General features: G+C 39.5%; 1 protein-coding gene and 1 long non-coding RNA gene across 2 annotated transcripts; one reads left to right on the top strand and one right to left on the bottom strand.

Annotated features, from left to right (window-relative positions):
* Window positions 1-990: 990 nt before the first annotated feature.
* LOC113744669 (uncharacterized) lies at window positions 991-3,108 on the top strand. Its single transcript, XR_003461728.1, has 2 exons — window positions 991-1,448; window positions 2,160-3,108. It is a non-coding gene; the product is annotated as an uncharacterized LOC113744669 (long non-coding RNA).
* A 1,023-nt stretch (window positions 3,109-4,131) lies between these two features.
* On the bottom strand, window positions 4,132-5,650 carry LOC113745719 (uncharacterized). Its single transcript, XM_027278543.1, has 4 exons — window positions 5,627-5,650; window positions 5,243-5,323; window positions 5,039-5,133; window positions 4,132-4,940 (listed from the first exon to the last, which is right to left on the bottom strand). The coding sequence occupies exons 1-4, from the start codon at window positions 5,648-5,650 to the stop codon at window positions 4,235-4,237; spliced, it is 906 nt and encodes a 301-aa protein (XP_027134344.1). The 3' UTR covers window positions 4,132-4,234.
* Between the last annotated feature and the right edge of the window lie 4,031 nt (window positions 5,651-9,681).

Below are 9,681 nucleotides of genomic sequence, written 5' to 3'. Positions count from 1 at the left end.
CATACACACACACACTATTGACAGTGCTACATTTGAATGGACTCTTATTTTGAAAAACTTTTGTCTGTGTGCAAACATTTTTCTGATTTATTTACTATTTTTGTATTTTGCCATGTAAATGCCTGATTATTTTCTTGTGTAATATTATCTTGTTATTCTTCTTTTATTTGTAGGTCGATTCACTCTGTGTGTGGGCCTTACATTCTTCAAGACTGGCCCATACACCAGTCCCATTCCCCAGTGTAACAATTTCTTGCAGGTGTTGGACAGGACCAGGGGTGCTGCCAGGAATTTTGGACCCCATGACAAAAAAATCAAATTGGGCCCCCTCTGAGCAGCTGTTGTCACCACATCTCTAGGACCTAACTATCCCATCAAAAGCTGTAACTGCTTGCAACAGTTTTGCGTCTTGTAGTTTAATACTAGTACTAGCACAATACTTATTGCTGGTGACTTGTACATGCATGCAAGTCTGCATACAGTATGCAGTGCAGTTCACTATTTGATGCAGGATTAAAAGCCACCATAAAAATGTGCTAAAGGCCTTTTTTTTTTTTTACAGTATCAATGTATTTTTATTGTAAAATTTCAAAATGGAAAATTCTCTTAACATTAATGAACGATTTAAAAAAAAAGTGAACGAACTTAAAGATATATAAAATTTTCAACCATAATAATGGGGTGGCTGTGGCTCACAGGCAGAGCGGGTCGTCCACTAATCAGATGATCAGCGGTTCGATCCCCCGGCTCCGCATGCCGAAATGTCCTTGGGCAAGATACTGAACCCCAAGTTGCTCCCGAAGGCTGTGCCATCAGTATATGAATGTGTGTGAATGGGGTGAATGAGATATGTAGTGTAGAGCGCTTTGAGTGGTCGGAAGACTAGAAAGGCGCTATATAAGTACAGTCCATTTACCATTTAAACTAACATCATCCTCTCAAAACAATGAAAACAGCAGATTTTTTTAACTTAGCTGCACATATGTCAACAATATTTTTTGGGGCCCCTGTCAGTTGTGGGCTCATGGAATTGTCCTAACTTTCCCCCCCCTATACGGCGTCCCTGGACAGGACACATTCTTCTGCAGCTTTCAGGTATGCAGTGAAAATGAACAGACTGTGCAAAGTATGTAACTTCACCAAAGGTGGCCTGCATTGTTCAGTGAGCCTCAGGTGAGAATGTTTGATCATTTGTGTTTCCACCAAGAAACATTCATTTGTTTTTTTTAAACTCTGAGAACTGGTGTCTGTCATTGAAAGTTTCCTATACTGTCCCTTCACTCATTCACTAGATCAAAGAAGAGCTCCGTCGTATAACAACAATTTCCTTGGAGGAGACATTTATGAGGAAACTTGATGGGTACACACCACGTCTTCTGAAGCTGATGCGTGCAAAAGGAGGTGCTGCTAGTTCCAGGATGCATCCTCTACTGGACACTTTAAATTAGGTATGTTTTTATTTCACTTGTTTCACAAATGTGCTATAAGTAATTTAACGGAATTTGAAATCATTTGTAAACTGTTGATTTGATATGCAGAAGCTCCTAACCAACTCCAAATTACAGTTTAACATAAAACTTGTAAAGTGTCTAAAACTGTTTTAGTTTTTAATGACTAAGTCTAAGTGTATATAAATCTCTGACTTCCACTGTAAGTCTTTTCACAAAAATGTGAAATGAAAAAAAGGGATACAGTTGTCTGTTGCCATACTGACTATCTTGGGGAAAGACAAGAGGACCTTTTCCAAGATTGCCAGGTATGTAATGGTAAATGACTGATCTCTCCTCTCTCCACCTCTCCTCTCCTCTCCTCTCCTCTCTGATCTCCTCTCCGATCTTCTTCTCTCCTTTCTGATCTCCTCTCCTCTTCCCCTCCTCTCTGATCTCTCCTCTCCTCTCAATCTCCTCTCCTTCTCTACTCTCCTCTTCCTCTTCTACTTTCCACGTTGCATCATGGAAAATGTAGATGCACCAATTGTGAAATGTTGAGCCTTTTAATTTCACCTACTTTTTTGAATTGATTTAAAATAAAATAAAAACTGTTTGAGTTTAAATAAATTCCCTTTGACAAGATGACAAGACTCAAATGTGTTGGAACATCACCTCATATATTTAAATTAAAATGTATATGCTTTTTGTTTTTGTTTTTTTAACATGGAGGACGAATGTGAGGACTGCACAGACCAAACCATGAAGGTAATTGTCATCCATGATGTCATGGCTGAGGAGGATCCAGCAGAAGTGGCCATTGTCATTGAGGGACACCAAGTGCTGACTGGGTGTGAAAACCGAACCAAGGCATGTGTGCTGCTCATGGGGTTGATCTATGCCCTCAACCTTGAGTATCCCAAGACACTGAAAAATACCTTGGAAGTATTCCAGAAACTTTTTCTGGAGCTTGACGGAGCAAAGCCTCTCAAGAAGGTCCACAGCCTCAAAAGCAAGCTCATGGAATTAACTGTTTATATGAAAGTTCTGGCATGCTTGACATTTATAAGTCTCCTCTTCCTCTTCCTCTTCCCTTCCCTATTGTACACTGGACAAGGTTTGCTTTTATTGCACAACATTGCTTTACTTCCTTCAAAGCAGATTAAGAAAATGTGATCAAATCATATAACCTCACGCAGCAACCTGTAGAAAATGATGAGGTGTTATGTGTATAACCCTTGTGCAATGCAAACTCACTATTTTAGAGTGACTGACTATAGCTTTATTATGTGTGAAATCATCTGTATGTTGGACAAAGTTTGCTGTGAGGTAGCACTTTACACTCTCCATTTCTTGTTTTGTTGCACATTTTCTTGTTCTGTGGTGCAAATTTGTCTTAGTTCCTTCAAAATAAGTAAAGAAATGTGATAAAACTGTATCATAAACTCACACAGCAACCTGAAATTATCTTTATATTAGACAAAGTTTGCTGTCAGGTGCACTTCAAGCTCTGAATTTCTTGTTCTATTGCCACACTTCCTGTAAGAAAATGTCATAGTAGCATAAACTCCTCATACTACAGACAACGATGAAGCTATGCATGCATATGTACATGAACTGTATTTTGGACACATTTTGCTGTCAGGGCCACTTTAAACTTTAAATGTAAAGTTTTATTGCATGTGTTTTTGTTTTATTGTGCAAAATGTCCTTACTTCCTTCAAAGAAGAGTGAGAAAATGGGATGTGCAGAATGTTGCATATTATTTTCAAACTTTTGAACACTTTTGAAGGTGTTCCATCTCTACCTTGCTCTACTCTTGTCCCCTGTAGCAATAATTTATCCTCAGGTGGAAATATTTTGTGATACGGTTGTTCACTTGAAGCTTTTGCTCTGGTCCTCTTTGTATCTTTGTTTTTATGTTGAATGACAGTAAGTTTTTGGATAAATATTACCTTCCCTGAATAAGTAACAGTTAATTACTCATATTAATTCATTTTAAATAATAATTATTAAGTGAATATCTACTAATAATCAAGGGTTAATATTACCCAATTTAGTGAGTAATTAGTTGTGGAATGTACTGAGAAATATGAGGTAAACTTTACTTCATTTATTGGAGTATTTTATAGCTTTTGATTTAAGGTCATCTTTACCCAATATATGGAGTTAAATCTACCCAAACAAAGTGAGTGCAAATTGTTACCTCAGTTTTATTGGGTAAATTCTATAGGTTGTTTTTACAGTGTATTGTTAACCTTGGTATGCCTTCAAAATGTGTGTTTTATAATTCCAGCATGTCTGCTAATGCAGATAAAATGGTGCTAGGAGATCTTCCAGACTCCCTCTTTAATTATGAACACAAAGATACTTTTGATATTGACTTGACAATTGACAATTATCCAGAATTCTCCTATATAAGACTGTGTTAACCCTCATATTTCAGGTTATTGGTAGAATTGTACCCAAGTGTACAGGCTCAAGTTCAGGTTTTTCTCCATCATTTAGTTTCCACAACTGATATTACACTTAATACTACCTACTTAATAGTGCATAGTCTTAAGTAAATCTATGTGTGTTGAAATAGTTTGTTTTCCCTGGTTGTTTTTATCACCAAAATAAGAAGTATTGATTTTTAAATGCACCTTCAGATTCACTTTTCTTAACTCAACCAATAAACTAAACAATATATAGTGCACTACACAGAGTTCCTGTATCATGTTTTTTTTAATGCAATTTTTTTATTTTTTTACAACAAGTGAAATGAACAATAAAAAAAACAAACGGCACATCTCTACACAAAGTTTTCACAGAGGGAATGGTTCTGGACTGGCAGTGTGAGCAGGAGGTTCATCAGTGGTGGTCAGAGGACACGGTGGAGTACAAACCACAGACGAGTCTGGTTCTGGACTGGCAGTGTGGGCAGGAAGTTCATCAGAGGTGGTCAGAGGACATGGTAGAGTAGAAACCCCAACAGAGTCTGGTTGTGGTTCAGTTTCGTCCAGGCTTCTGTCAAAGTCATTCTGGACGGCAGTTTGTGCAGGAGGTTCATCAGAGGGGGTCTGAACAGCTTGTGGAGTCTGAGGCTGAAACAGCGCACATATCTCTCTCACTGCAACATCAGTGATGGTGTTCAGCACCTCTGCTGCAAAGCTGTTGAGCCGCTTCACCAGGACGTCTTGAGGGTAACCCTGTCTAACCTTTTCCTGGATAGACAGGACCATGTTGTCTCTGATGGAGGAGGAGAAAGTGGCCTGAAGGAGCACGGAGGACAGAGCCTTGGATACCCGGTCCTGGACTGCTTTTGTGACCCCAACAGCCATTTTACTCAGCTGCTGGGAGGGCATGTTGAAGGAGGTGTTTGGAGGGGGCAACCAGAAGCCCTGCAGGACTTTTGGAAGCACTTTTAACACCACTTCCATTGGGCAGAGCAGTTTGGACTTGGGGCCTTTCTGCTGCTGCTCGGTCAGGATCCCGGCATACTTCAGGGCCTGGCTGATGATCTTGGGATGTCTGCAGGTTACAGTCATTCAAAGTTAGTTTTTAAAACACAGAGACATCACAACCACTGAACCTCAACTGATCATGAATGCATGTCAAATATGACTCACTGAAAATTAGGAGGGACGGCCTCTGGACAGCTGAGCAGCCTTCTGGCTTCATACTCAATGTCTCTCATCTTCATGCTGTTGTTCACCTCCCACACCTCAAACAAGGAATGACAGATCATGAGCACATTTGACATATTTACACAATAAATCAGGTAACAGGTGATTCCAAACTACTGTAGAGTCTTTTCAGGATTGTGGTCTTACCAGCTGAAGAAGAGGCCTGACGTCAGCATCATAGCCGTCCAGTTCAAACCCCAGAGCCTTCAAACACTTCACTGTTCCCCTCTACCTCGTTACAGTGCTCATTGTTTGTTAATTCAGAGGGTTATATAGATAGATAGATAGATAGATAGATAGATAGATAGATAGATAGATAGATAGATAGATAGATAGATAGATAGATAGATAGATAGATAGATAGATAGATAGATGTTAACCTGTGCTAAACATTTATACAACACCTATATAAAAAGTAGAAAGTGACTGTAGAAAAAAAATGTTTTCTACAAATAGAAAACTATATAACTATATTTAACTCCATCAGAACAAGTTTACAGTCTAAGTCCAGTTAAAAACAGTCTCACTTACCCTGATGGGTCTGTAGATGGTCATGCTTCCTTCAACAAAGGACATTTTGTTGCTGTATATCAAAATACAGAACAGATTCAACGAACAGGTTTAAAAAGCAAAGCCACAACGACGAGAGTATTTAAACAGAGAAGATCTTCCAGACACAAGTGAACAGTGTGTGATCAGGTTGAAGAGTGAGTGAAGTCTGAAGAGAGACTCTTACCTCACTGTTGTGTTATAGAAGGAATCCATTCTAGAATGCTTCTTCTAGAATGGCTCCAAAGTTCTGTTCATGGCACAGATTAGGGTCAAAGGTCATCTGATTGACCAGGGAGGTCCAGGAGACATTATGGAGAATATAAATACTGTTTTTCAGATGTAAATGTCTGGATATGTGTGATGATGACCAGATAGATCAAAAATCATCATATGAAGTCCACAACCTTCTTATTTATGCAGTGAGAATGAGCACCAAGTTTTTTTTCCCACCCAGAGCAATACTTCACATTAAAGCTCCTGTAAGAAATTCATTTTGATTTTTTTATTCAATAGATTTCAGCAACATTATTAAGCTTTTAAATCATGCCATAGACTGTATGGGATTAAAATACACATTTGAGTTAAAATCATCTAATCTGCACTAAGTGGCTGGATAACACTGCAATTACTGAAAATCATTGTAAAAAGTGACCAAGAGTAAAAAAAAAAAGAATTCTGTTTGTCAGTAATCAGACGTAAACATGTCGATGACCCTGGTGTCAATTTCTTGTTTCCTCTGAAATGTGTAGAATCTGGTATATCGGGGTGTGATGAAACTAGATCACCAGATCATGGCTCGTATATGATACGTTTATATTTATTTAGACATAGACGTACTGACTCAATTACAAAAAAATAAATGATCACTCTGTTAGTCTTATTATTTGTCTATTTGTTGTTGTTTCTTTTCCATTTCTGGTTGATTTTTGTCACCAAAATAATAAGACTGACTCAGGACCAGGGCCGGTCTTAGCTATGGGCAATGTGGGCGGCCGCCCAGGGCGCAGTCTCCGTGGGGGGCGCACGAGCGCCCGAAAAAGAAAAAAACCTCGCGAATTTTCGATACCGCTCATTAAGTTAGCGGAGCGGGCGCCGGTATTGACAAGGCAGAGGGGGGCGGCGGACAGACTGATGGGGGCGCACGGCGCATCCAGGGGCGCACGGGAAGAGCAGTGGCAGGGCTCGGAACACAGCTGTGACATGCGCCACTGACTTAACGAAAAAGGCACAAGACAAGGTGGTACCATAAATAACTTATCATGACACATTATTATATAAAATGAACAAGTCAATTGTGATTTCACCTCCATTCAAAGTTTTAGGAGGCTTCATGGCTTTCTTCATCACCCCATAAAACTGGACCTTTGAATAGAAGGCTTCCCATCTGCTCTTCATCTCAGAGTGTACTGGGGAGTTGGTTGTTGTGGATACTCGCTGCAGCTCATCCAGCACCTGAAAATAGATTCAGATACAGAAGAAAAAAAATAAATAAAATAAATAATAATAATAATAATAAAATAATAATATAATATATATATAATATAATATATAATATATATATATATATATATACATAACCACACACATACGAAAAATAATAACACTGCTAGTCCTTGTTAAACATTCTGATGACTAAGATTCTTCAAAAAAGATCAGAGAAAGATTATGCCAATTAGTCATGCTAAAATAAGTCCTTGGAAGAGCTGAAATGTGGACTGAATAGGACCAACTTACGTGATCCAGTTCTCCAGAAACATGGGTAAGCCTCTAGAATCTTTGTTGGTCTGTCTTGCCCTTTAAGACATCAGAGTGAGTGATGAGGCATCTCGAGACTCAAATTCCAGGTTTCACAAATGAGTTATTGCAGCTTTGTTTGGCTTTTTGGACTTGAACATTTCTTTGGAGGGTCTTTAGTGTCTTTTGCTGGGTTTTCAGGCTGTCCATGAAGTCAACTAACCAGCTGAGCCATTAGAGGGAAGTTATGGTGGAAGAAGATATGAGATTTCCAAACTAACAAGTTGTCAGTATAATGAACTCAGGAAGTGGAAAGAATATTTCATGTTCATGTGACTTGTATAAAAGCAAAAACATTGGACAACAGATACATATGCCTTTGGACGACACTGAAAGATTGGTAAAGCTGCTGAATGTCCAGTGTATGTCATGTGAATTAACTCAGCCAAAAATGTATTTTAATACCTGAATTGTCTGCCAGCTCATCTGACAGTCTAAACTTCTACATAGTCCTCAGTGACGCCCCTCCACAGAGAGTGTCTAAAATTTTTGACATAGTCCTCTGTGACTGCAGACTGTCTAAAACCTGATCCAATCACAAAAGGATGGAAGATATGTTTTGGGAGATGGGGAAACATCCTACTGATATTTCTGTAGGATTGCTCATTACTGTCCTGGTCATCCTGTGGATGCTGTTGCATTCCATGTATGAGAGAATTGATACAGAGATGAATTACTACTGCACTAACGAAACAACAATTGTTCTATCAGCCTGTCTCCACAGTTGATGAGTTTGGGAGGCATGAGATGAGGACCAGGTGGGTAGATCGAGAATGAGGACGAGTACGAAGAATGGGTCCAGTTCAGCGAGTAGAAGAGTCAATCTACGCGCCCATGAGAGGAGAAACACCTACTGAGAATGACACACTGTTTTAGTCTTTTACTACAGCACAATGAAGAACCTATAGAAAATCTGAAAGGAGTTATAGTGTTCCGATGATGTATGCTTAGAGAGAAAGACTGATGGCAAATTGTATATACATTTAAGGTTTTGTTTTTTTTCTCGTTTCAGGGACAACACCCGTAGGCAGGGAAAGAGGTCCAATGAGACGATCAGCCCGCTCTTATTTTTCTTTATTAGATTCATAAATGTACTAATACATTTGCTGTTACATCTATATTTTTACATTTAATGAGTGATAATGGACCACATTTCAGAAATGATGTAATTGCGAAACTGAGTGACCTGTTTTCCATTAAAATGAAAAGGTTGTATGTGAAGACTCAGCATTACTGCTGGCCACCCCGTCTCCAAGTCAGACCACGTTTGTCGTACATAATCCTCTATTCTGCACACTTCAGGGCCAAATCTGGGCTCCCGAGAGGCACCGGCGTGCCCGTCTCTGCTTTTTATGTGCGACAGATATGTGTGTTTCATCAAAATAAATCTCATAACGGCTGAACAATAGCATCTGATTCAAGTCTGTGGCATGTAGTTAAATAATAACTGTGAATATTATCACAATAAGTAATCATTTTGTGATAAATCAATCAAACAATTCAACCATAAAGACTCCTAGACGTGTTCAATGTGTAGCCTTTATAAAATACTTTTCTTGAATAAGGCAATATGAAATAATGAAAACTGATATCGTTTTCACACCCAAAAAGTTAAATTATCTTGTTAAACTCCTTTTCCCTCATTAAAAAAGTCCAGAATTAAGAAATATGCAAATACATGACATCCCAAAAGTTTGAAACTCAAACATTCGAGTGTAGGAACAATTGAAAAAACACTTTTTGAGTGGAGGGGGGAAATCGATAGACTTGGCAGGTAAGTGATGCGTGGGTCAAGGCATCTTTGGTTCAGCACCATGGACAGCGGTGAGAGCGAGAGGAGCATTAAGTGTCCATAACGCACGAAAACCAAGCTGGAGACAGTTAAAACATTGCTTGCCTTCAAATATATTCTATTCTGCTCACCCTGAAGCCAAGAACGCAGTGGATCAGTGGCTCTGGGGAGCTGGGACGAAGCCATCTGTTTTGGCCGCCCGAGGGGCGCCATCCCCGGCTAGGAACAGAGCGAAGGTCCGCCTAGAGGAATGGAGCCCTCCGTGTCCAGACCTGGATGTAGTCTCTGTGATGTCCCCACAAACTGTCTAAAGCCTGGACGTAGTCTCTGTGACGTCCCCGCGGACTGTCTAAAACTTCGACGTACTCTCTGTGACCGCAGACTGTCTAAAACCTGGACGTGGTCTCCATGACCTCCCCACAGACTGTCTCAAACCTGGACATATAGA

This window comes from Larimichthys crocea, chromosome III (assembly GCF_000972845.2).
Source record: "Larimichthys crocea isolate SSNF chromosome III, L_crocea_2.0, whole genome shotgun sequence".
NCBI lineage: Eukaryota > Metazoa > Chordata > Actinopteri > Sciaenidae > Larimichthys > Larimichthys crocea.
Note: the sequence above shows the minus strand (reverse complement) of the source record. Positions and strands in the feature narration are given on the sequence as shown.